The sequence below is a fragment of the Sarcophilus harrisii genome, chromosome 6 (assembly GCF_902635505.1).
Source record: "Sarcophilus harrisii chromosome 6, mSarHar1.11, whole genome shotgun sequence".
Classification (NCBI taxonomy): Eukaryota; Metazoa; Chordata; class Mammalia; order Dasyuromorphia; family Dasyuridae; genus Sarcophilus; species Sarcophilus harrisii.
This window is the reverse complement of record NC_045431.1, coordinates 236,249,088-236,273,268: the sequence shown is the minus strand read 5'-3', so window position 1 is coordinate 236,273,268 and position 24,181 is coordinate 236,249,088. Positions and strand designations below refer to the sequence as shown.

The 24,181-nt window shown below is 53.7% G+C and overlaps 1 protein-coding gene across 1 annotated transcript; it reads left to right on the top strand.

The window, feature by feature from the left end:
- The first annotated feature begins 268 nt into the window (after positions 1-268).
- On the top strand, positions 269-6,715 carry LOC111721521. Its single transcript, XM_031941812.1, has 10 exons — positions 269-301; positions 1,200-1,458; positions 1,637-1,821; positions 2,350-2,409; positions 2,639-2,701; positions 3,117-3,350; positions 4,659-4,765; positions 5,061-5,154; positions 5,707-5,907; positions 6,099-6,715. Exons 1-10 carry the CDS (start codon positions 296-298, stop codon positions 6,363-6,365), a joined length of 1,476 nt encoding a protein of 491 aa, XP_031797672.1. The 5' UTR covers positions 269-295; the 3' UTR covers positions 6,366-6,715.
- The last annotated feature ends 17,466 nt before the right edge of the window (positions 6,716-24,181 follow it).

Genomic DNA, 24,181 nt, shown 5'->3' with positions numbered 1-24,181 from the left:
AGGTCTGCCTCTGGCCTCTTAAACACTCTATTACAATTAAATCCACTCATCCCACTGAGAACAAGCCAGTCATTACATCACCAGGGAGCCATTGTTTGTTGTAAGATTGAGTCACTACATGAACTGATGCTGAGGGAAATGAGCAGAACCAGATCACTATATACCTCAACAACAACACTGTATGAGGATGGATTCTGAGGGAAGTGGATTTCTTTGACAAAGAGAAGATCTGGCTCAGCTTCAATTGATCAAGGATGGACAGAAGCGGCTACACCCAAAGAAAGAACGCTGGGAAATGAATGTAAACTGTTTGTATTTTTGTTCTTCTTCCCGGGTTATTTCTACCTTCTAAATCCAATTCTCCCTGAGCAATAAGAGAACTGTTCGGTTCTGCACACATAGATTGTATCTAGGATATACTACAACATATTTAACATGTATAGGACTGCTTGACATCTGGGGGAGGGGGTGGAGGGAGGGAGGGGAAAAATGAGAACAGAAGTGAGTGCAAGGGATAATGTAAAATATTACCCTGGCAGGGGTTCTGGCAATAAAAAGTTATAATTATGAAAAAAGAAAAAAAAGGAAAATTAATTGTAGAGATTACTATCTGGCTTTCCTTTTACACAAATAAATTCCATGTAAAAGCAAGGGTGTGATTAGTATCCAGTTACTTATAGTTGTTTGGAATCCAGCAGTTACCCAAGAAGTTCTTATTAAATATTTCCTATATAAATGAAAAAAAGAAATTGAGTCACACTGAACTAGAGAATTATTGGTCACCGAGCTAAACTAGAGAACCATTGTCTCATCCGTATCACTGAGTTAGCTTAAGGATCCTGGTTTCAGAGTTCTGGCCTATTACAGTAGATGACCCCTGCCCTTCCCCAGTAGATGACCCCTGCCCTTCCCAGTCCATCCGTACAAAGCCGGGGCTGGAGCCTCCAGTTTAAATTCCACCCTCAGCAGTTGCTGGGAACGGTCGGGTCCTTTGCCCGCTGAGCCCCAGTTTCCTCTCGGTTGATTGGGGTCACCGTTGCAGATCCCATCGGACAGATGGCTTGGGCTCGGGGCTTGGGGGAATCTTGTTGAGTGAAAGCAACGCTCTGGGTCCTAGGTCATTGTCAGTGCAGGACTTTTGGGGGAGGGATACGGGTGAGGCCGGCCGGACCCTAGCTCTTCTGTCTTTCTCCCCCCAGAGTCCTGAGTGCCAGCTCATGGGCCCAGTGGTGCAGGCCAGGGAGCTGGGGAGCCTGGCTCCTGTACGGGCTGCCCAGGTGTCAGGTGTGCCCGGTCTGGGTTTTCCAGGGGCTGCCCAGGTGCCGGGCACTCCAGGCCTGGGCTCCCCAGGGGCCACCCAAGGGCCGGGCGCTCCAGGTCTGGGCTCCCCGGGGCCGGCCTGTGGGGTCACCCTTCCAGAGGCAGGATCTTCCTTGAAGACGACACGTCCCGCAAAAGGTGGGTGTCTCTACAGACTTTTTGGGCGGGCGCGGCTGCGGGAGCTCGGCCGAGGGAGGGCCCCGGAATCGGACCATTACCTCCCACTGGCACCTGGAGAAGTGGCGGCTCTGTCAGGAAAGGCCCTTGATGGGCGGCGGGGCAGAGGCGGGCCACGAGCCGGGTCTTTCTCCCCTAGAGGACGCCTTCTACAGCCGGGGGAGAAATCGGAACCAGAAGTTTCTCTTCCTCGAGGCGGAGAAGAAGAAGGCCTTTTGGGAGGCCCACATGGTGCAGCACAGACACTACGGCGCGCGGACCACCTGCACCCACCTCAGGAAGAAGTACTACTGGCCGGGCATGGCCCTCGACGTCAAGAAGTGGGTAGGAGCGGGCACAGGGAGGGCGGGCAGCCGGTTGGCACGGGGGCATCCCAATCCGGTCTTGGCCAGGCTGGACCCCAATGGACAGTGACCAACCCTAGAGGAAGAGCTCAGGGGCTGGGGGGCTGGGCCTGGGCCCCCTAGGGAGCCCCTTCCTCTGGGGATTTCATCCAGGTTGATCTTAATCCGGGAATAAGGCTGATTGGGGAGACTTGGTGGACCTGGCCTGCCATGGGCAAAGAGCTAGGAGCTCACCCACTGCCCGGGGCCTGTGCCCGTCATCAAGAAGGATTGGGGGTGGGGAGGGGCGCTGCCCAGAGGGGCAACCTTGACTGGGACCGCCAAGTTCAGTTTACCCCTTTGTGCAGTGGGTACTGTGTGGGGCAAGCCCCTTGTGGATACTGACTGCCCGGTCTGTGCGAGTCCTTGCAACGTGACTGGGAAGTGCCCAGGGGAGCAGGTCGGGGGGTTGCCAGCCCCCTCCCGCCTCTAGGTGGACCCAGAAGCCCTGTGCTCTCCTCACCCCCAGGTCAAGATGTGCAGGAAGTGTCTAGACAAAAGCATAAGGATTGCGGCCCACAATGCCCTGGTAGGTGCCCTCAGTGAGGGGTGTGCTGAGATGGTAAGTGTCCTCAGCAGGGGGCCCACGGGGCAGATGGCTGGGACTGGGGCTGAGTGGGGCAGGAACCTTCTTAGCCTCCTGGAAGCGGGAGGATGGGGGGGTTTGTCCCCCTCTCTCACCCTCCTGGAAGCGAGGGGATGGGGGTGCCCCTCTCTTGCCCAGCTGGGGTCATTCGCTGCTTCCCCTGGGTTTGAAGGAAGCCGGATCGCAGCAAGCGCCTCAAGGAGACGGCAGGATGGACCACTTCCCGCTGACCCAGGTACCGGGGTGGGGGGTGTCTGATTTCTGGGGGCTCCAGAGCTGGGATTGATAATTTTTAGTTCTTTTCCACTCAGCAAAAGTTTCATATTCTCTCCCCTCAAGGAGGGTGACCCAAAGCAGCTCCCGGGCACTCTCTGCCCCTCACCCCTGGCTGCCCTAGCTGCCACTTCTGTTCCCGGGTGGGGCCGGGGGATCTTTACCTCCTTAGGGCCAGTTCAGGGGAATGAGGGTCCGCTGTCGGCTGCTCCCCACCCTCACACAGGCTTCTTTCTTTGGTGCCCGCTTTGGTGCCCCTGGTGCCCAGGCTTCCTTCCTGCCCCCACCCCATGTGGTTCCCCCCCAGGCTTTCCCGGAGCGTTTCCTTGTGCTCCCGAGCCCCTAGCCGAGCCCGGGCTCTCCTCCCCCTCCCGCAGGAGCAAGGGCTCTTCACCTTTGTCAGCCTGCAGCTCCTGGGGCCCCTGCAGCAGACGCCCCGGGGATTCTGCTTCGCCTTCGTGGCCGTGGACTACTTCACCAAGTGGGTGCGTGCTGCACCCATGCACTCCTGCTCCGTCAGGGAGACCAGCGCGCAGATCCTGGAGCTGGTGAAGAGGTTCGGCTTGCCGGAAGGGATCATCAGCACCGCCTCGAGCAGTTTCATCCTCCAGGTACGAAGGTGCCATCGTGGCCCGCGGTCGGGGCCGGGCTCCGGGGAGCAGGAAGCGAGGTCCTGGCCCCTTAGCGCCACAGCTCAGCTGGGCTGGTGGGACAAAGACCCTCAGGGCCCCGAACGTTCACCTGGGGAGTCCCTGTTTGCCTCCATCTCCCCTGGATGGGAGGGGGTGCAGATGGGGGCAAACGGGTCTGGATCGAACGCTGGTCGCCCTGACCAGGCGAGCTGGACGCGGGTGTGGGGTGCTCAGCATGAGAGAGGCAGTAAAGAGCGGCGAGCAGGGAGTGTGGCGGGCAGGAGCAGCGTACGGTGCTGGGGGCAGGCGGGGACTGGCAGGGCGGCCTCAGGAAGGGGCAGCCTCGCGGACGGGCAGCTCCGGGCCTGCTGGGCACTGTGCCGGCCCCCACCCACACACTCATTCTTGCCACATAATTGTCCTTCCCCCACTTGCGCCTCTGAGATGATCTCATTCACTTTTCTGTGAAATATCACCTGATGACATAACGTTCCGCCACATGCCGGGGATGGGCGTTCCTCTGAGTTTCTGATTCTTGACCCCCACAAAAAGGGACGCTTTAACACTCGGGTCTAGGTAGGCCCCCTTGTTTTTCTGCCTGGGAGAGACCAGGTCCAGGCTGGGCCTCCTGCATCACTGGATCAGTGAGATGCGCAGTTTAGGGCCTGAGGAAGCTCTGGATTGCTTTCCAAAGGGACCCCAGCTCCACCCGCCATGTGGCAGTGTTCCTCGTGGCCTCGCCAACAAGGTCCATTTTCATTTTTTTGTCATCTTGAGCCATTGGTTCCCATTGGAACCTGAAAATTGTTCTTTGGTCTTGCAAGTCTTTAATTCTTCGTGCTTTTGTGTATTCTTTTGGGGGTGTTGTTTTGGGTTTTTAAATTTTTGTTTTTAATACGGATTTTGAGAACTTGCATTTTTTTTTCTAAAAGCTTCCTTGCAGACTTGACTAGACACAAAGGAGAGAGCGTGGCTACCTGCCCTTGTGGGGTCCAAGAACTCCCTGGGGACGGAAACTAACAGAAGTTAGCTCGCTAGCAGCCCAAGATATCCTAACAGCACGTTGGGTTGCCTTGTGCGTAAGGGAGCAAGTTGCCCATCATCCAAGGAATCCAAGAGATTAGATTTTCTTTTGGGTCTAGGGGAGGTCTCTTGGAACTGGATGGCAGCCCAGCCACCGCCTCTCCTGACTGGAGCTTCTGTCCTTCCGCCTCGAACCCCGGAGTGGCCAGAGCTTCCTTGGCCCCTCACTTCTGATTAATTGGGGCTTTGGTCTTATTCTTTCAGATAAACAAATTTTTGAAAATGGCTTTGAAAATGCAAAACAGCCTGGTTGTTAAATATAATCCCCAAACAGATGGGTGCCTGAAAAGCATCAGGTCCTTTGTGATTAGGTGAGCTTTGCCCGGGATGGGGGGGGAGGCTGGGGGCCCGGTGGTCTGAGCAGCTTCTCCCTGTCACCTCCCCTTGGATCCTGGAGGGCCTCAGAGGAGCGGGTGGCACCTAAGTGGGCCGTGGCGGGCGTGCCCACCCGGATGGAGCTGCCCGTGCTGCCCACCTAAGCGGGATGTGATGGCGTTCCCATCCAAAGCAGGCGTGACCATCCAAAGGTGCCCGTGGCCCCAGGAGGGCCCGCATTAAGCCCTGGCTGTAGACAGGACGCGGCCCTTCGGGCCCCTCACATTTCAGGATCCTTTCTCTGGTGCTGACCATGAACCCGACCGACTGGGACCACCACCTGCATAAGGTTTTCTTCCTCCAGAACCGGTGTTCAGACTACTCCGTAAGTGCTTGGCTGGCGAGGCCGGCCTCCCGCTGGAGGGGCACGCTCTGGGCTAAGGGCCGCTCGGCTGGTCAGGGTGCCGGGCTTGGGAAGGAGGAGGTGTGAGTGTGGGGCTTGGAGGCAGGGCTTGGGGCCCCTTCGGGAGCAGTCCTGGGCCAGCCCGGCTCTGTTCTGGGCCCCGGGACCTCTGCCTCAGTCATCATTTGTCACACTGCCCAGACACCTCCTAGCTGGGCGAGTCCCTTCATGGTGCTTCCCTCAGTTTCCTCATCTGTATGTAAAATGGGAGAAGCAAAAGGCCAAGCCCCCCAGTGTCTATGCCAAGAAAGCCGCGAATGGGGCCACGGACAGTCAGACACAACTGGAAACTGGAACAAAAACTGGGGGAAAGCGGAGGGGGTGCGGTTGTGGGACTGCGGCCGGGACGGCGCGATCCGTAGAACTGGATGGCGGGGTGGGAGCTGGAGAGCGCGGGGTGGGAACTGGAGAGCGCGGGCTGTGTCCAGGGGACCCGGGCCTGACCCACAAGCCTCGTCCCATCTCCGTCTCTAGGAGGAGGAAGATGAGGATGACCTGAGGAAGCTCCATGGCGAGTCACCAGGGGCTGCCTGGGCCCCACCCCCACAGGTCCCAGAGCTCCCACAGCCCTCCCCAGAAAGCCAGAAGGAGCCCCCGGCCAAAGGCCGGGGCGAGGACACCTGTTTGTATTGTTGCCGGCTCCCGGACGAGGGGGACAGTGATGTGTTTGCTGTGGTGAGTGGGCCAGCCCAGGCCCCCAAGGAAGGCAGACCCTGTCACTGGTCCTGGCTCTGGGGGGGAGGGCTTGCAGACTCCTGGAGGGCAGGACAGGGTCAGGACAGGACAGGGCTTAGCTGGGAAGGAAAGGGGGATGCCCCTGCCACCCACCACCCCACTCACACGTGGACCTTGTCCCCTCCCCCCAGGTGCAGTGTGACAGGTGCCCGGCGTGGGCCCACGAGCAGTGTGTGTGGAGGCAGCTTGGACGGGTAGACCCCAAAATTAGCTTCCGCTGCAAAACCTGCCTCCTGGCAGTTGTTGGGGCACAGCCAGAGCCCCAAACCTCCAGGGCTCTGGGAGCGGGGGACGGTGGGGCAGGCAGCGTGGGACCCTCGTGGGGGCCGGGCCCCCAGCATGGCCCAGGTGTGCCCGGCCATCAGCTTCCCACCTTCCAAGTAGCTGGCGGGCCCTGAGGCGGCAGGTGCGCCAGGGACGGGCAGGTGCGCCAAGGATGGGCACACGCGCCGTCTCCTGCTGCGACTGGCAAAGTCGCTCGAGCCGCCAACGTCCATTCGGCCTCCCCGTTGATATCTGACATCTGACTGTCCCTCGTTACACATAAGGCCATTTTCCACATTGTTTTTGGAACTCAGAGCTCCAGATTCTCTGGTCTGGTGCCCCCCAAGGGCCCTTTGTGGGTTGGAGTCTGAGACTTCTGGGAAACCCCCCATTTTCCCTCTGGTCCCTCTGAAGCTGGGACAGGGGGAAACGGCCAAGGTCCATCACTTAGGTGCCGCCTGCCGGGGGTCCCGCTCTGCCCCGTGGGGCAAGGCCTGGTACCGGGGCGCGTTTGGCCGGGCCCAACCCCCAACCCCGAAATTTGCTGTGTTTGTTGATCTTGCTTGGAATGGGGTTAATTCTTTTTTTTCCGGGGCCCGCGAAATTTTCAGGGGGGGGGTTGTTCCTTCTTTTGTTAAATTTTAATGGCGTCAAATTGTAAAAAAAAAACCGGGGAAACGTTTTTGGCCCGGATGTATGTTGCGGCGGTTTCCGGATTAGGAAGGTGGGCGGAGGGCCCCGTTTTCCCTTTTCCCGGTAGGTTGGGGGCCCAAATTGAGACAAAAGCAGAAAGGGGGAGGAGTGGGGTAAAGGGGAGTTGGGGCTGGGGAATTCCCCATTTTGTGTGTGATAAGTCCCGGAACCGGGAAAAAAAGTTGGGGTTTGGGGGGAAAGGGGGTGTAGGGGAAGGGGTTTCCCGGGGAGGAAGAAGGGGGTGGATGCCCTCCAAAGGCGGGAGATGGGCGTAGCCCCCTAAAGGACCGTGGGATCGGGTTTGGGAGGAAAAAATAACCTGGTGGGGGATGGTGAGGGGCCCCGGTCAAACTGAGAGGGAAATTTCAAATGGGGGTGGGAGGGGGTGCTTTCGTGGGAAGCAGGGGCGTGCAGAGAGGGCCGCCCAGGGTGCTGGGCAGGCAGGTGGGAAGGGGAGGGCAGTGGGAGGGGCGTGGGGTTGGGCGGCCTGGGGCCTGGGGGAGGGGGAGGTGGGCCTGGGGCCCGGAATGCCAGGAGGGAGCAGAATCCTTGTTATGGCAGAGGGCTCCGCGGGAAAAAGGACCAGGGTTGGGCTCCCTGTAGGAAACCCCCAGTCCCAAGTGACCCGCCCCCTGAAATGGAGGGCGCTGGGGACCCCCCGGGAGCTGTCCATTGCCCTAGGCCCTTCCAAAGCATCCGGGGGACAGGGCCCCCGGTGAGACCCCCCCCTTCCAAAGTATCCGGGGGGGGCCCAAGGCCCGGGAGAGGGTGAAGCAGCCAGGCCCCTCAGGGGACGTGGAGCCCCAGGGCTAAACCCCGGGGTGGGCCAGGGGCCCCGGATCACAGGGCCTCCCAGCAGCTCCCCACCCCCAACACCAGATTTTGGATAAACATAACCGGGATGGGGACAGCCGAGGAAGCCCCGGACGAAACCTAACCCAGGCGGGGCCGGGAGCCACCTAGGCAAGGGACTGCCCGGCCCAGCCCTGGGCTCCCCCCCTGTCGGCCCCCACTGGGGGGGCCACGGAAAAACCGGGCAGCACCTGGGAACCTCCATGGCCGCCCTTCCCGGCCCAGCAGAACCCTCCGGGGGAAATGGGGTGGGGGCAGAAGGGGCTCCCAGAGGGGTACTGGCTGCTCACATGGCCAGTGACCCCAAGCCCTCCCCCTGCCCCAGTCCTTCGGCTTTCCTCAAGGGGGGGGTGGAAAAAGGGCCTCAGCAGGGCCCCATTCCCCATTAGGGGAGAATGGCCCGTCGTCTGGGAACGCCCAACAAGGACATGGGTTTCTGGTCTAAAGGCCCCCTGTTGCCCGATGTCAGCCCCTTCAAACCCCTGGGGGGGCCGGGGGAGGGCTGAAAAAGTATTGGGTATGGAATTTGGTTCTAGAAATACCACAAACAAACCAAAACACAATACTGGTGCCTGGGAAAAGGGACCAAGGGGTTCTTAATCTCCCCTTTCAACTCTAACCGTCTGTTCCCCTTTCCCCCGCCCTTCATTCCTTGGACTTCTTCACAGAGGCCTCTGGGGGGTTCCCTGATTCTCCTTCCCTTTTTTTTTTTTTTGTTTTCCTTTTCCCGCTTTGTCTTTTTTCGTTCTTTTGTCCTTGGTTTGTCTGTTCTTTTTGTTCTTTTTATTTTTTTTTCTCTCTTTCCCCTTAATCTAGGGAGTAAAGACAATTTTCCTTGTTCCGGAGCCAAACCCCTGGGAAAAAGGAATAAAATTTTAAAAAAAAAAAGGTTCTAGCCTTGATCCCGGGCCGGCTCCACCTCGGGGGCCGCAGGGCCCAGGTTTGCCGCCGGCCCCCGGGGAGGGGCTGCAGCCTCCGGAGCGGGGACGGGGCGGGCGGGGGTTAGGGAAGGCCCTGCCGGGGCCCCCGTTCGCCCGGCCCCAAACCCGGATGGAAACAGCAGTTCGGGCGGGAAGGGGGTGGGGACGTGGGGGGCCCTCTCCCGGCCCTGCGGGTGGTCAAGGGGTTCGACCCGAACCAAAGCTTCTCAGGGGGGGGGCCTGGCCTCCCGCCCTGGAGTCCGCCCGGGGGCTCCCCGGCCCGGCCCGCCCGCCCTGCCCCCCCGGCTCCGCCTCTGGCCCCGGCCCCGCCCCCTTCCCTGCCCCCCGGCCCCCGGCCCTGCTCCTGTCCCTGCCCGGCCCCGGCCCCGGCCCCGCCCTCCCTGTCCTCCCGGCCCCGGCCCCCGGCCCCGGCCCCCGGGCTCCCGGCCCCGGCCCCCCCTGTCCCCGCCCCGCCCGCTCCTGTCCCCGCCCGGCCCCGGCCCCCGGCCCCCCCTGTCCTGCTCCAGCCCGGGCCCGGCCGCTGGGAAACGGGTGGCCCCCGGGGGCGGCCCCTAAGGGCCCCTGCCCTCCCGCCCCGGATAAGGGAGGGGCCGTAAAAAAATTGTTTGTTCCCCAAGGGGCCCGACCTGCCTCGCCGAGGTTCCAGGGCCCCGGGCCCCGCCCGCCCGGGGCCTCTTTCGGCCGTGTCTTGGGCCTAGCGGATCCCGCCTCCCGGGCCAGGGTCCCCCTTTCCCAAACCCGCCTCCCCGGCTGCCCCACCGGTCCGGCAGTGCCCGGCTCCTCAGGGAGGGCCCCCCGGGGCCCCGAGCCCGGCCCCCCGGAGGCTGTGCGGGGGTGAGTCTGTGTGTGCGCGCGTCGCCCACCCCGCTGCTGCTGCGGGGGTCCCTGAGACCGGGCCGGGACACCTGGAGGCTCCGCCTCCTCCTCCTTTGCCCTTGTGTGTTGGTTTGTTTGTTTTTGGTTGTGTGTGTGTGTATGTGGTTGTGTTGGGGTGTGCATTTGGGTGTGTGTGTGTGGGGGCGGGTGGGTGTGGGGTGGGCGTGGGCATTTTGGTTTGTTCCTGAAGGGATTTTTTTCCCCCCGCCCCCCCGGGCCCGGACGGAGAGCGCCACGCGCCGCCCCTGCCCCCAGTGGGGGGGGGGGCCCCAGAGAGGGGAAATTCTAGGCTTTATCCTCCTGAATGGGATTTCCCTCCTCCTCCTGCCTCTTGGGTCCCTGGTGCTTCCTCAAAATCCTCTTTGGTTTGGGGGTTTGCGACTTTGTGACGCTGCTTTTGGTTGGTGCTTTGCGGGTTCTCTATGAACACTTTCTACATAAACCATCGCGGGGAGGGCGAGTTTTGCCTCCTTTTTCCCAACTCTCTGCCTGGAGACAAGGTCAGGGCCCCCCCCCCCCAGCCCTCTGGGGCCAGCGGCCAGCAGAGGGAGGTCCTGGGTCCTGGGACTAGGAGAGCAGAACCAACTGTGCAGCAGCGACACCCGGCGGTCAGAAGGGGAGCAAACGCGCTGTGAGCCCTCAGTGAGCGGCTGGGCCGGGACCGGCTCCCGGGGCTTTCCGGGCCTTCCCGCTGCCTCCCGCTCTGTCCTTCCCTCTCTCGGCCCCGGGTCACTGGGCCCCGGCACCGGGGAGGCGGCCCTGGAGGAGCCCAGCCACGGAGCGCGCCCGCTCGGAGCAGGCAGGGCTAAGCGGCAGCAGAGACGGTGCCATCCCGGAGCCGCCGCCGCCTAGTGCCCGCCCGCAAACTCCCGGGAAGTCCCCGCGCGGAGCTAGAAAAGCGACAGAGGCCGGAGGGACCAGAGGTCCGGAAGTCCAGGGGATTAGCGAGAGCCCGGCCAGGGAAGGCGCCTCCCTGGGCCGGGCCTGGGACTATCAGAAAGCGGCGGGTCGGGACGCTTTGCACGGCTGAGAAACGGGGCGGGGGGGGGGGGGGGTTCCCAGGGCACAGCGGCCAAGGGTCATGGGAACCTCGGGTTTGACCAACCCGGGACCCCAGCTTTGGGGCAAGAGCTCGGCATTTGGCAAAAGCTGCCGGGAAAACTGGCAACTCGGGTGGCACAAGCCGGGCACTGCCCCTCCCCTCACCCCTGCACCAAGATAAGGTGGCAGTGGGGTCATGATCCAGGCATAAAGCATCGCGTTCCTTGAGACGGAAAACCGCTGATGAGACTATTGCAGGGCTCCAGAGCTTACAGGGATTATTGAATTCCTGGCACGTGAGCTGATGGACAGTAGATTCCTTTTGGACCATTGCTAGGACTTATGGACATGTATAAATCCTCATGTTGATGCCTGTTATTTGCTACACTGCTACTAGCCTGGTTATTTTACTACGTGCTTATGTATTTTATGTAATTATGGGCAACGCCTCCCACACTGATGGCTTTATGTCCACCTTGTTACAGGTGAGCCCCTCTAGAAACCTCCTAATCTGATGTGATTTCCCATTTCCTTTGGTTTTTTCATCTCCCTTCCTGAGATGTCAGGGAGGGCGTGACCACCTTCTTTTTAAGGCGTTTTCGCTGGTTTTTGAGCAGTCAGGGAAGGTGGGATCCCCTTTTTGGGGTTCTCACCTCCTTGGGAAGTCAGGGAGTCATGATCACCTATGTTCTAAATCAAAAGAAAGCGGGAGAGGTTGGAATCCTTACAAGCTCTTAAGTCAGAGCGGATAGAAACAATGCTGATGGTTCACACCTCTAGAGCTCATACCTTTAAGAGCGTTTACCTAAGAGCTCATACATTAGAGTTCACAAGTCCTGGGATTCACTGACTGACTGAAGCTCTAAGAGCTTATATATGATCTCTTAAAGGTGTGAACTCGAAGGTTGATTCCTCCCCCGAGAGAGTGGGATTGTGGGAGGTGTGAATGGTTTAACACCTTGTAAGGATTCTAACAAGAAAGAGTGAGAAACCCATAACCAGGAAGTTAAATTTTCTTTCCGGGAAAGGGCCCCTAAAAATCAGGGAAACCCATGCCAAAGGTGCCTGTGACCCCTAAGGGGCCAGTGGGACTCATGCTGTTGCCCTCCTGGTGAGGAGCTCCTCCCACAGCTTGGCCATTCCCGCCCCACCCCCACTCTTGGGCCCAGGGTTGTGTGTGAATTTTTGGGTGCCATTTGGGTAAGCCTGACAGGTGGTTTTGGGCAATTTAAGTGTTTTTTTGGGAGTGGTCTGGGTGATTAGGATGTGTTATGGTTGGGGGTGTGTGGTGTGTGTGATTAGTGTGTTGGTTGGTCTGTGTGGGTGAATGTTTGTGGGTGTGGGTGTGAGGTGGATTTGTGGGTGAATTGTGTTTGGGTGGTGTGGAGAAGAAATGTTTTGGAATGTGGATTGTGAGGGTGTGATTTTGTGGTAAATTGATTTTGTAGGGTGTGTGTAAGTTGTTTTCTGTGTCTGAGGTGTTGGGGTGTGTGTGTGATTTGAAGAACTAAAGCCCCATAAACGGGGAAAATAAGGGAGTGAGGGAAGGGGCCAGGAGGGGGAGGGCTTTGCTCAGTGGGTGGAAGAAAAAGGTGGGAGGGACTTCTGGGTTAAGGCGCTGGGCGACACAAAAAGGGAGAAGCAGGCCCTCCTTTGGGGGGAGGGGGGGCTGGGCACTGCCTGTGCGGGGATGGGAACCTGCCCCTGGGGGAGCCACTTTTTCCCCAGTTCGGGGCCTTTCAACCTTGTGTCTCCTTGCCCGGCACGGGTCGTAACCCTTCCTTCTCAGGGACTTTGGGGTCGGGGAAAAGCCGCTTGGAAAATATCCAGAAATTCAACCCTCCCTGAGGGAAAGGCAATGGGGAGGGGCCCCGGGCCCGGGGGGCAGAAGGCCCCCCCCCACCAGAGGGGGGGTGGGACCCGCCCACCCTTTGGGGGTCCCCAGGCGGGGGGAAGTGGGGAGGGAGGGAGGGCCGGGTAATTTCCCGGAATAGTGTTGCAGCCCGAGGTGGGGATGGGATGTTCCCTTCAGTAGGGGGGTTTCTGTTGGTATAGGGGAAATAGGTGCCTTAAGTGTGGGCGGGGGAAGAAGAGTGATTTCCCGGAGGGGGCCCGGGAGGGGGGCCTCCCCTGGGGTAGAGTGGGGGAAAAGGGAGGTGGGGAAGATTTTAGGGTAGACCCAGGTTTGTTTTCCGGAACCCGGGAGGAAAAAGGGGGGGCCCGAGGAGGGAAGGCCCGTGGTGAGCCCAGCCTTCCGATTTGCCTCTAGGCTTCCTGGGCATGGGGTGGTGGGGGGCGGGCAGGGGACCCTTGGGAAAGCGGGCTAGCGGGGGGCCTTTCGGGGCGGTCTGCCCAGGAGGCGGGGACCAGTGGGGGAGGGTGAATCCCCACGGGGGAACCTCCCGCCCCCCCTCCCACGCCGAGGCTCGGGGTCACCGGGTCAAGGCCCTGGAGGCCGGGCCCCCCCCGTTCGGTGGCCACGGACCCCCGGGCCCCGGGGCCTTTGGCGGGGGGAGGCTCCCTGGAAGCCCCCGTGAAACCCCAGACTCTCCTCTGACAGAGCAAAGGATGGTGATTCCATGTCCGGGAGGCGACACCCGGTGCCGGTGAAAGCCGGACCCTTTGAGGGCAGAACTGTACCACCTGCCGGCCCTGCAGGACAAGGTGGGGCCGGGACAGAAGACCCGGGGGCTTCTGGGGGCCGGAGAGGGGCGGGGCTGTGGGATGGGGATGGGCTTTGATAGGCGCAACCAATCGGATGTGGACCGAGACCTTGATTGGGTGGCGGAGAACCTGGGGGCGGGCTTTCCTGTCAGGCGGGATGACACCTGGAAACACTGTCTGGGGGCGGGAGGGGCGAAGGGGAGGGAGCCCAGGAAGGGGGGGCAGGGGGAGGGGACAGCCCTTACTTTCCCTCAGAGGTTTCCAGCCCCCTTTGGGACTCTGGGTTCCCCCTTGTCTCCCTCCCCACCCCTCTGCCCTCCCCATGGTCCGTGCTGCTCTGCCCGAACCCTTCCCCCAGGGGCCCGCTGAGGGGGAGGGCAGAGGGGGGGGTCCCCGGTCCTGTCCTGCCACAATCCCCAGGGTCCCTGAGCCCCCCCTCTTTTCTGGTTCCGGGCCCAGAGGGAGAAGAGCTTCTCCAAGGATGCACCAACACAATGACATGGTGTGGGGGGTCCCACAACAGGTGAGGGGGGGGGGGGCAACCCTCCCTGTCAGAAGGGCCGGTTCCCCCGTGGGGCCCTGGGGGCGGTCGGGCAGAGGTCCGGAGTGTGTCTGGCCTCAGGGCTCCCCCTGGGCGGCAAACCCCACCTCGGGTTTTTGGGCCCCCCAGGTCCCTATTGCCAAGCCTCTGGCCTCAGGGTCCTGGCCGGGCAGAGCCCCGCCTCCGTCTTTGGCCCGGTCAAGAATTTCCCTCAGGCAAGGGCCCTCAGGGCCCAGCAACCCCACCGAATGAAGCCCCCAATGCCCTGGACCCTGGGCTGGAGGAACCCTGGTCATCCAGGCCAGAGGTTTCCCAAAAAAGCTCCAGGGTTCCCGTGTCGAGGCGGACTTGGCATTGCTCCTCTGCCCCTGAGGGAGACCTTTCCGGGCACCCCGTTAACACCCCCACCTCGCCTCTGAGGGGCTCCAAGTCCCAGCGGGTGTGACCATCTGGGGCCCTCTTTCCTGGGCGGGTTCTGGTATTGGGGAGATGACCCAGTGATAGAACCCGCCCCCAGGTCCTATTAGAAAGAAGCAATTTAACCCAGGTTTGGACTATGGTTCAACCTTTCTGGGCCCCATGAGTTCTTTTCCCCTGCCCGGTATCACTTCAGAGGTGGGGGGTGAATCGGGATGGGCCCATCTTCCCCTCTGGGCTCATTCTCTGCCTTCTTCTTTTGGGAAAGGCCCCAACAACTCATGGCTTTGGCTTCTGCTTCTGATTCCCATTGTTTATGGTGGTTTCATCATTTGGGGCGTCCGGAAGGGGAAGGGCCTTCAAGATCAACCATCCTGGGCAGTAACTGTTGAGGGGCAGGTAATTCTCCCAGACCTCCCAAGCATCGAAGGACCAAAGGGGGCCTTTGCGCTAGATGTTGGAGTTGAAATGAGATAAATTGAAAAAGAAGAGGAGGGAGGTCAGAGAACACAGCCTCCCAGTCTCCTGTCTCAGCCCCCCCAAAGGGGGTCCATTCTGGGTTGACCTCCAGCCACTGCCTGATGGCTCCCAGGTATTGCAACAGCCCAGGGTGTTCTGGGCCGTTTTGGCTCCTGAAAAGGGGAGGCTGCAGAGGAGGAGGCCAGGACTGAATTGGGGTCGGGGTGCACTTCCTTTCTCTATCCATTTTGCTTTGATTTTTCTTGTGCCGCCATGAACATTTGCAGGAACTGCCGAACAAATGTTTTGGAATCTTTTATGTGGCCAGAAACTGGGATGGGGGATGCCATCACTGGGGAATGAAAAATTGTGGTCTATGAATATTATGGAATATTATTTTCTGTAAGAAATGAAAGGGAGGATTTAGAGGGCCTGGAGAGACTTTTCCTTATAGCCTTTGGAATTTAAAGGAACCCCCCCCTTTCTTTCCCCTTTTTCCTTTACCTTACCCCCCTTCCCTAAAAGGCCAGGTGATTTAATTAAATTATTTATACTGATATATGGTATATCAAAAATTTTTTCTGGTAAAAGAAATAATTAAATGAAATTAATTTTTTTTTCATGCTAAATGGACTGATCTTGGGAAGGGTTTAGGGGTATTCCCAGGTTTTTTTAATGCTAAAGAATTTTCCATGTTTTTGTTTTGGAAAATACAAACCTTTTTAAAAATTAATATTGTTTTGTTGTTATTTATTTCCTCTGTCCCTTTTTTTGCTATTATTTGTAAGCTTTAGGCCCTTCCCGGGGCTTCGAAAGGTATTCCAACACCCCCGCCCCTGGGGCCCTTTTAGTTGTTTTCCCCCGGGTAGGTGCTAAGGCCCTTTCCCCTTAAACTGGGGGAATAAAAGGGCCCAGATACCGTGAAAAAGGGACCGGGCTTGTAGTTCAATTTTTTAAGTTTTATCCCCTAATGCGGTATTTTGGAAAGTAAACTTTTGTTTGCCTCTGGGAAGGGCTTCCTGGTGGGAAATTTCCTTTTAGAAAAGCCCCTTTTTATTTGAAAATTATTGAAATTTATGTTTCCTTTCTATAAATATTGGCCCTGGCCCTCTGCTCCTTCCATTTGTGTTTTAATGCCAAAACAATAAATCTAAATTTTCATGTTTTTTGGGCCCTTTTTTTTTGGGACTTCGTTGGGAGGTCCCCCCTGGCCTTTGGTCCCCGGCCAGCCCCCTTTTGGAGGGCCCAAGGGGTTACGGGTTTGGGGGGGCCGGCCCCTTCCCTCGACCTGTCATTGGGCCGGGAGGGGAGGCGAAAGGACCCTTTCCTTATTCTGGGAAAGTTGAAGGGTGGCCTAGGAATACTGAAACCAAAATAGTAACCCACCGCCCAAACTGGGCCTGTCGGAGGTTGTTGTCTGTGGTTTGGAACTTTTGTCTCCGTTCTTTTGTTTAGGGACTTGTGTCTTCTTTCTATGCCCGTGGCACTATCTGGTTCTCTGGGCAGTGTCTGTGAAGGCAGAGAAATGCACCAAACCGAGGCTCGGAAGCCTAAAAAGCTCCGTTTGGATTCTGGGACGGAGACTCTCCAGCTGCAACAACTTCCCTCAGGGCTGTTCTAAAGTTTCTGAATAGCCCCTAGTCTGTATATGCTCAATGTTTTGTTTAATGTTGTGATTGTGCCCCCATGTCTGTGTGATATTTGTTCTATGTTTGTGACTTGTCTGTCTGTTGTGTGGATTTAAAGAGCTCTGGTAAGTTTTAAGAACAATGGTTAAGAAATTAGGCGGTTGGTTATTTCCATGTTGCAACTGTGCTTAGCATAAAATTTTTTGTGTGTGATTTTAAACTTTTTAATCTGTTGTACTAATTTGTAAGTAAAAGAACAGAAAACTTCACTATTTTAACTGGTGGGGAAGTTTTCTTGAAAAAGGTTTTCAAAGCCTGCTAGAGAGGAGTAATGGCAATAAAACCTTACTTACTTAATGCCACCTGGGAAAAAGAAGTTCCTGCTAGTGGCCTTGAAACACTCGGGCAATGCATTCTGGATTTTCTTCCTGGGTTACTTTTACTTTCTGAATCCAGTTCTTCCTGTGCAACAAGAGAACTGTTCGGTTCTGTACACATATGTTGTACCTAGGCTATACTATAATATATTTAACATGTATAGGACTGCTTGCCAGCTGACGGAAGGGGTGGAGGGAGGGAGGGGAAAAATCAGAACAGAAGTGAGTGCAAGGGATCATGTTGTAAAAAATTACCTAGGCATGGGCTCTGTCAATAGATAGATAGATAGATAGATAGGTAATTATTTAAATAAATAAATAAATTCAGTTTGCTTAATGTTAAAAAAAAAAAAAAAAAAGAAAAAGAAACACTAGGGCAGAAGGAAGAAAAACTTTGAAAAATTATTTGGTTTGCTTCTGAAACATTGGGTAATTTGTCACCAGGTGATATGGAGAGACCCAGAAAGGGGTGAATGGAAGGGACCAGAAAGGTTTACTACTTGGGGGAGAGGGTTTGCTTGTATCTTCACCGGTGGAGAAGGAATGAGATGGGGACCAACAAGCTGTATTCTCCTTGTCCATCGGAGAGAGATGGAGCAGACCCTTGAAACAAAGAAGACCCAAGAAACGTTGGATGGTTCTGTTGCCGATTGTGCCCACACTGAAAGAGCCTGGCAGTTACGGCGTTTGCCTCATGGACATCAAAAATTGTTGGACTTCAAAACCCTCAGGAATCAATGGATTCTCTGAGACATGATAAGATTGTTGCAAGACTTCAGAAATTTGTGGGGATCATTGGATTCCCTAACGCATGAAAAGACTTTTGCAGGACTTCAAAAACTCTTTATGTCTAAATGATGAACCCATTTCCACTTGGTACAGGGGGTGGGGTGAGGGTCAGTGCCCGGCTTCTCCCATACGAGTTTCCAGTTTTCCCTGCAGTTTTTGCCAAATACTGAGCTCTTACCCCAAAGCTGAGGTCTCTGGGTTTGTCAGACACTAGGTTCCTATGATCCTTGACCGCTTTGTCCTGGGAACCTGCCCTGTCCCACTCAACGACTGCTCTGTTTCTCAGCCAGTACAAATCGTTCTGACACCGCCGCTTTATAATAGAGTTTTAGGTCTGGCCCAGGGAGGTGCCTTCACTGGCCGTTTTTTCACTAATTCCCTTAAACTTCTTGACTTTTTATCCCTCTGGACAAACTCTGTTGTTATTTTTCTAGCTCCCTAAGAGAACTTCTTAGGAGTTTGCGGTCAGGCACTAAGCGGGCAGAGGGATGTGGACTGCGGTGTCTCTGGGATTATATTGGCTCGGCCCCCACAAGCACTTTTTCTCCTGCCGCTTAGCTCTGACTGCTCTGTGTGGACGGTGCTCTGTAGCTGGGCTCATAGAGTGCCGGCTCCCCAGTATTTTGCAATAGCTATAGTTGTCTTAAAGGAAACGTCCCTTCCTGTTCTTGCTGCTGGACTTTGTGGGTAATGTATAAAAAAGTATAAAAACGTTCAAGACAAAAGAACTTGACAATAAGTGTCCCCCCCACCCCGGATCAAAGCTAGATTGGGGCAGACTACTGCCTCGCAGCTCCCTCCTGCCGTGGGCCCTGTCCCACGGGCTCCGAGGCCCATCCTGGGTCCCCCCCTTTGCCCTCTGTCCTCTCTCCAGAGGGGTCTCTGATTCTCCCTCAGCAGACAGCCCCTCAGCTGCACAGCCAGCCCACATCTCTCCTCCTCCTCCAGCCACACAGCACCCGCCCCCTTTTCCCAGAGATGGGGCCGAGTTTTTGCCGGGTCTTCCCCGTTTCAGGGAAGGACCTTGTGCCTTTGCCCGCTTGGGCCAGGACTTGGATTCTGTGAGTCCATCGTGGCCCCTTCAGAGAAGACTGGGAGAGAATCCTCCGGCCCGGGAACATAGGCCACCTCTCCAGTACCGGGGCCCCAGTGACACGGGGCAGAGGAGAGGGGAGAACAGAACGGGAGGCAGCGGGGAAAGCCTTGGGGGGGGGGGGGGTGGGAAGGGGACCTGGATTCAAGCCCAGTCGTTTACTCACTGAGGGATTCTAGCAAGCAAAGCTCCCAGCCTGTTTGCTCATGTCCTGACTGCCAGGTGTCACTGTTAGATAAAGTTGGTTTGACACTCAAGTCCCAGGGTCCTTAACTTCCTCTACCTGGCTGCTGGCCCCAGAGGGCTCAGGAGGGGAAAGAGAGGCACGTGACCTTGCCCAGCCCTCCCTCACTTCAAGCCAGTTCCTTTGCATGTCAGGGCATCCCCTCCCTGAACTCAAGGTTCTCTTGGAGAAGGAAGGATGAACAAAATGGTCAGGGATTCATGTATTTTTATTTTAAGCGAAAAGGAAACTGATGAGGGGGGACCCCAAAACTCTCTAAAACTCCTTGAAGGACAGATTCTCCCTGAATCCTGCCTCTGTAAAAGACCCCGCCGGATGAAAACAGGATAAACAGCTTCATTCTGGTATTCTGAGAGACTGCACCACCCCCACTGATAACACTCACTGCTGATTAAGGTTCCCCTTGAATTAAAGATCAAACCTAGAGACACTCGTTCAATTCCAGCTCAAGCCCACCCAGCCCCCATCAAGAGCAAACCCCAGCTTGTAGCCAAGGCTTCTATTATAAAAAGAGCCAAATTTGGCATTAATCATTTTATCAATTGAGAAATGCCCCTTATTCTTATCAGTTTGACCCACATCCCTATTACCTTAGAAATGAGACTTTTATCAGAGAAACTTGCTGCAAAGCTTTTTGCCTCCACTTACTGCTTTGATTCTAATCAATATCATGCTATATTTAATACATTACATATTCCCTCCCAGGTATTGGTACTATTGTTGCTTCATTGGCTTGGTATGGCTTGTGAAACATCCCCCCATGTGATAATGTCTAATAAGATTAATCACAATTGGTATAAATCAGCAGGTGAACAGGTTTGAGACAACATCAAAGCAAATTAGAAAAGAATAGTAGAAGAGATTTGTGGGATTACTCGCTGATGGAATTCTAGCAGATCTATCAACTGTTACACCATTTGCTTTTTCAGCTACAGCTCATACAAAACTGTTCAGACTGCTCAGTTCACAGATGAATCAGCTAAAAGTATATCAGAAGCGCATTAGAACAAATTAATATAGATTATGAGTTAAGACAAGAATTAAACTTAGTGAAACAACCATTAATATAGTTAGGGAATCATGTCCACAATTTAGAATCTTGACTACAGCTAACTTTTCAGCAAAAACCATGGCAAGAAGCAGTGTCCATCACTGGTGCATTGTTGGTAGAGCTGTGAATGGATCCAACCATTCTGGAGAGCGACTTGGAACTATCGTCAAAACGTTATCAAACTGTGCCTACCCTTTGACCCAGCAGTGTTACTACTGGGCTCATACCCCAAAGAGATCTTAAAGAAGGGAAAGAGAGCTGTATGTGCAAAAATGTTTATGGTAGACCTTTTTGTAGTGGCAAGAAACTGGAAACTGAAGGGATGTCCATCAATTGGAGAAGACATGGACAGATGCTGAGTGAAATGAGCAGAACCAGGAGAGCATTATATACCTCAACAACGATACTGTATTGTTGGAATCTTTACAAAGTGTTAAGACATTGGAGTTCATAGAGACAATAATTGTCTTATTTAGCATGGTTCAATATGATTGATTTGATCTTAGAAGGAGATATTTTGGGCAGAACTTGAAACAAGGTACTAAGTGGAACTGATAGAAACAATGCTTGTATTCACACCTTTAGAGAGCTCATAAGTAATCTAAGTACCCAATGGAGTTCACAGGTTTGGGAGAATTCAGGGTTTAGAATGAGAACTGAATTCACATCTCCCTTACGGCCAGAGAGCACTCTGGGAGACAAGCCAGAATCCCTCTCTCTCCAGAAGGCAGAGTTAACCTTTGGGAGATCATATATAACAAGAAACTCTTAGAGCTTGGGGTTGGTTATTTGAAAGAGTTACTCAAGAGAGTTACTTGAGAGAGTTTTCTGCCTCAGCCCGCGAGGCAGAGTGTGTGGACCCTGGAAGAAAAGAGATAAGGGCAAGAGAGAGGGGACGCGCAAAATGGAGGCAAGTCAAATCATTCTGATCAAGCCTCATTTTAATGGGTAATAGCAGATATAAGAGTGAAAAAGAAGGCAGGGTTATTCAAACACAGTACAGGGTGGGGTCCATGACGGGTTGTATCCGCCCAAGGATGATCTGCTCAGATGTTTCAGGTGGCAGGAAGCCCAGATGTGATTAGGGATGCCTAGATATTTGCCTATTAAATTAGGATGTGATTAGAGATTCCTATTCAGGAAGTCTTTGGTATAATGTGATTAGGGAGATTCAACCTATTCAAGGTTGGCCTTATTGGCTGTAATTAGGGCCTCTCGCCACAGTTTTTTGGGACCCTATCTTCAGGCAAAGTTCATTGCATCTTCCAACTTGGTGCTGGCTGGAGGCTGAAGAAAGCAGAGGCAGAAGCCAAGGACAAAGCTCAAGAGTTTTGGGAGAGATAGGCCCTCTGCAACGGGCTATATTGAAGGACACAATAAAAGATCAACTTTATCACCTGGCTGTGTTTTGGAAAAAGAACACACATTTTGTGCCCTGAAACGTGGGACAAAAATCCTGATTTGTGGAAAAAGCCTCTATCCTGATTTCTGGAAAAGCCTGTGACCCCGATCAGTGGAAAGTCTCCCTCAACCCAGAAATTAGAGTAGTAAACAAAGAACTTTTTTAAAAGAGAAAAGAGAATTTCAGCTAAGATGGGAAGAGTTTAGAAAAACAGCCTTCTGTTTCTGTACAAGGAAAATGTTTAGAGAGCATTGTCAAAGTGATGGAAAGCCAAGATTTGATTACAATTATGGAGCAGATCACTGAACTTTTACACACTGTTAAGAACATATGTCCGTGTTTCTCTCTGGAGAAAGAATTGGATCTAGATGAATGAGACTTAGTAGGAGAGGATCTTTGTCAATTCTGTAATAAAAATGGCCCTAACTCAATTTCTAAAGACATATTTAATACATATAATTTAATACAACTGGCTATAAGAAGTTATTTAAGTGTTAAAATGAAAAAGAAGAAAGTGCCAACTAAACTAGGTGATAAGCAGGAAAATTCAGATAATGGAGTTAAGTACAATCCTGAGTGTGATACTTCACAACAGGAGGAATTAGATCATTTCTCATCTCAGGAAGAAGAGGAAGAGAGAGAGGCAGAAACACAGTCAGCTTCTCCTGGGAAGCAGAATATGACAAGATTAGAAGAAGCATTAATTAAAGCAAAAAATAAAGGAGAAGATCTATCTGATTTTATACATGCATATCCTGTGATGGAAAAGATTGACTCTTCAGGTCAAAAAGAGAGACAATACACTCCTCTTAATTTGGAAAAAAATTAAACATTTGAAAAAGGGTTGCACTCTTTATGGGGCTACATCATCTTATGTGAAGATGTTGCTAGATAATTTGTCTTATGAAATCTGAACCCTGAATGATTGGAAATCCATAGAGAGAACATGCTTAGAATCGGGACAAAATTTGTTGTGGCTTTCGGAGTTTCATGAATTATGTAGGATTCAAGCCCAACGCAATAGGCAAACAGGAACTATTGGACAAATCACTTTTGACCAACTAGCTGGTGAAGGTCAGTATGCAGAGAATTCAGAACAGATTGATTATCCCATAACAGTGTATGAGCAGATTTCTAAGGCTGCTGCAATAAAAGCTTGGAATTCTCTCCCTGGACAGAAAGATGGAAATAAAGCTTTCACAAAAATAGAGCAAGGTCCCGATGAACCTTTTGCAGATTTTGTGGGACGTTTGCAAACAGCTGTGATCAGAACCATTGGAGATAATGCTGCTACTGAAATAATAATGAGACTGTTAAAATAACTTTAAAATCTATTATTGGATTCTTGGCACATTAACTAATAGACAATGGATTCCTTTTGGACTATTTCTAGGACTTTACAAATTCTCATGTTGATTCATGTTATTTGCTACATTGCTACTAGACTGTGTTATATTGATGGACAATGGGTTCCTTTTGGACTCTTTTTAGGACTTATGGACATGTATAATGTTGTATATGAAAAATTGTTTACCTCAAAGCTTACAGGAATCATTGGATTCCTGGCACATGAACTAATGGACAATGTGTAAGTGTGTAAATTCTCATGTTAATTCGTGTTGTTTGTTATATTACTACTAGACTGTTATATTGCTATGTGCTTATGTAAGTATGTGTAATGCCTCCCATATTGATGGATTTATGTACACCTTGGTTCGAGTGAGCCCCTCTAGAAACCCGCTAATCTGATTCGATTTTCTATTTTCTTTGGTATTTTCATCTCCCTTCCTGAGATGTCAGGGAAGGCGTGATCACCTTTTTGGAGTTCTCACCTCCTTAAGAAGTCAGGGAGGTCATGACCATCTATGTTCTGAATTAAAAGAAAAGGGGAGATGTTGGAATCTTTACAAAGTGTTAAGCCACTGGAGTTGATAGAGACAATAATTATCTAATTTAGCATGGTTCAATATGATTGACTTGATCTTAGAAGGAGATATTTTGGGCCAGAACTTGAAACAAGGTACTAAGTGGAACTGATAGAAACAATGCTTGTGTTCACACCTTTAGAGAGCTCATAAGTATCTAAGTACTCAATGGAGTTCACAGGTTTGGGAGAATTCAGGGTTTAGAATGAGAACTGAATTCACACCTCCCTTAGGACCAGAGAGCTCTTTGGGAGATAACCCAGAATCCCTCTCTCTCTAGAAGGCAGAGTTAACCTTTGGGAGATGATATATAACAGGAAGCTCTTAGAGCTTGGGATTGGTTATTGGAAAGAGTTACTCAAGAGAGTTACTTGAGAGAGTTTTCTTGGGAGCTCGGGAGAGTTTTAACTTGGGATCATTCCCAGGGGTCAGAGAGGAGCATTCTGCAAGAAAGCCTCCAAGCCCTATCTTCGAGGCAAGAGATTCATTGCATCTTCCAACTTGGTGCTGGCTGGAGGCTGAAGAAAGCAGAGGCAGAAGCCCAAGGACAAAGCTGCAAGAGCTCTTGGGAGAGATAGGGCCTCTGGGCAAACCTTGGCTATTGAAGGACATAAAGTAGAGTATCTAGAGACTTTCTATCACCTGGAGCTGTTTTTTGGAAAAGATACACCACAGTGTATGAGGATGGATTCTGCATGGAAGTGGATTTTTTGACACAATGAGAAGAATCTAACTCCAGTTGTTAATGGTGATCAAGGAGGACAGGAGCAGCACAAACTGCAAGAGCACTGGGGAAAGCTGAGGTAAACTGTTTGCATTTTGTTGCATTCTATCCGGTTATTTTACACTTCTGAATCCACCTTTTCTGTGCTTTGAACAAGAGAACAACTGTTGGTCGGTTCTGACGAATGATCTTGTATCTAGGATATACTACAACATATTTAATATGTATAGGAC

Coding starts and splice junctions, on each gene's coding strand:
- LOC111721521 (XM_031941812.1), top strand. Junction 1,822..2,349: donor CCCTCGACGTCAAGAAGTGG/GTAGGAGCGGGC, acceptor CCTCACCCCCAG/GTCAAGATGTGCAGGAAGTG. Junction 5,908..6,098: donor ACAGTGATGTGTTTGCTGTG/GTGAGTGGGCCA, acceptor CCCTCCCCCCAG/GTGCAGTGTGACAGGTGCCC.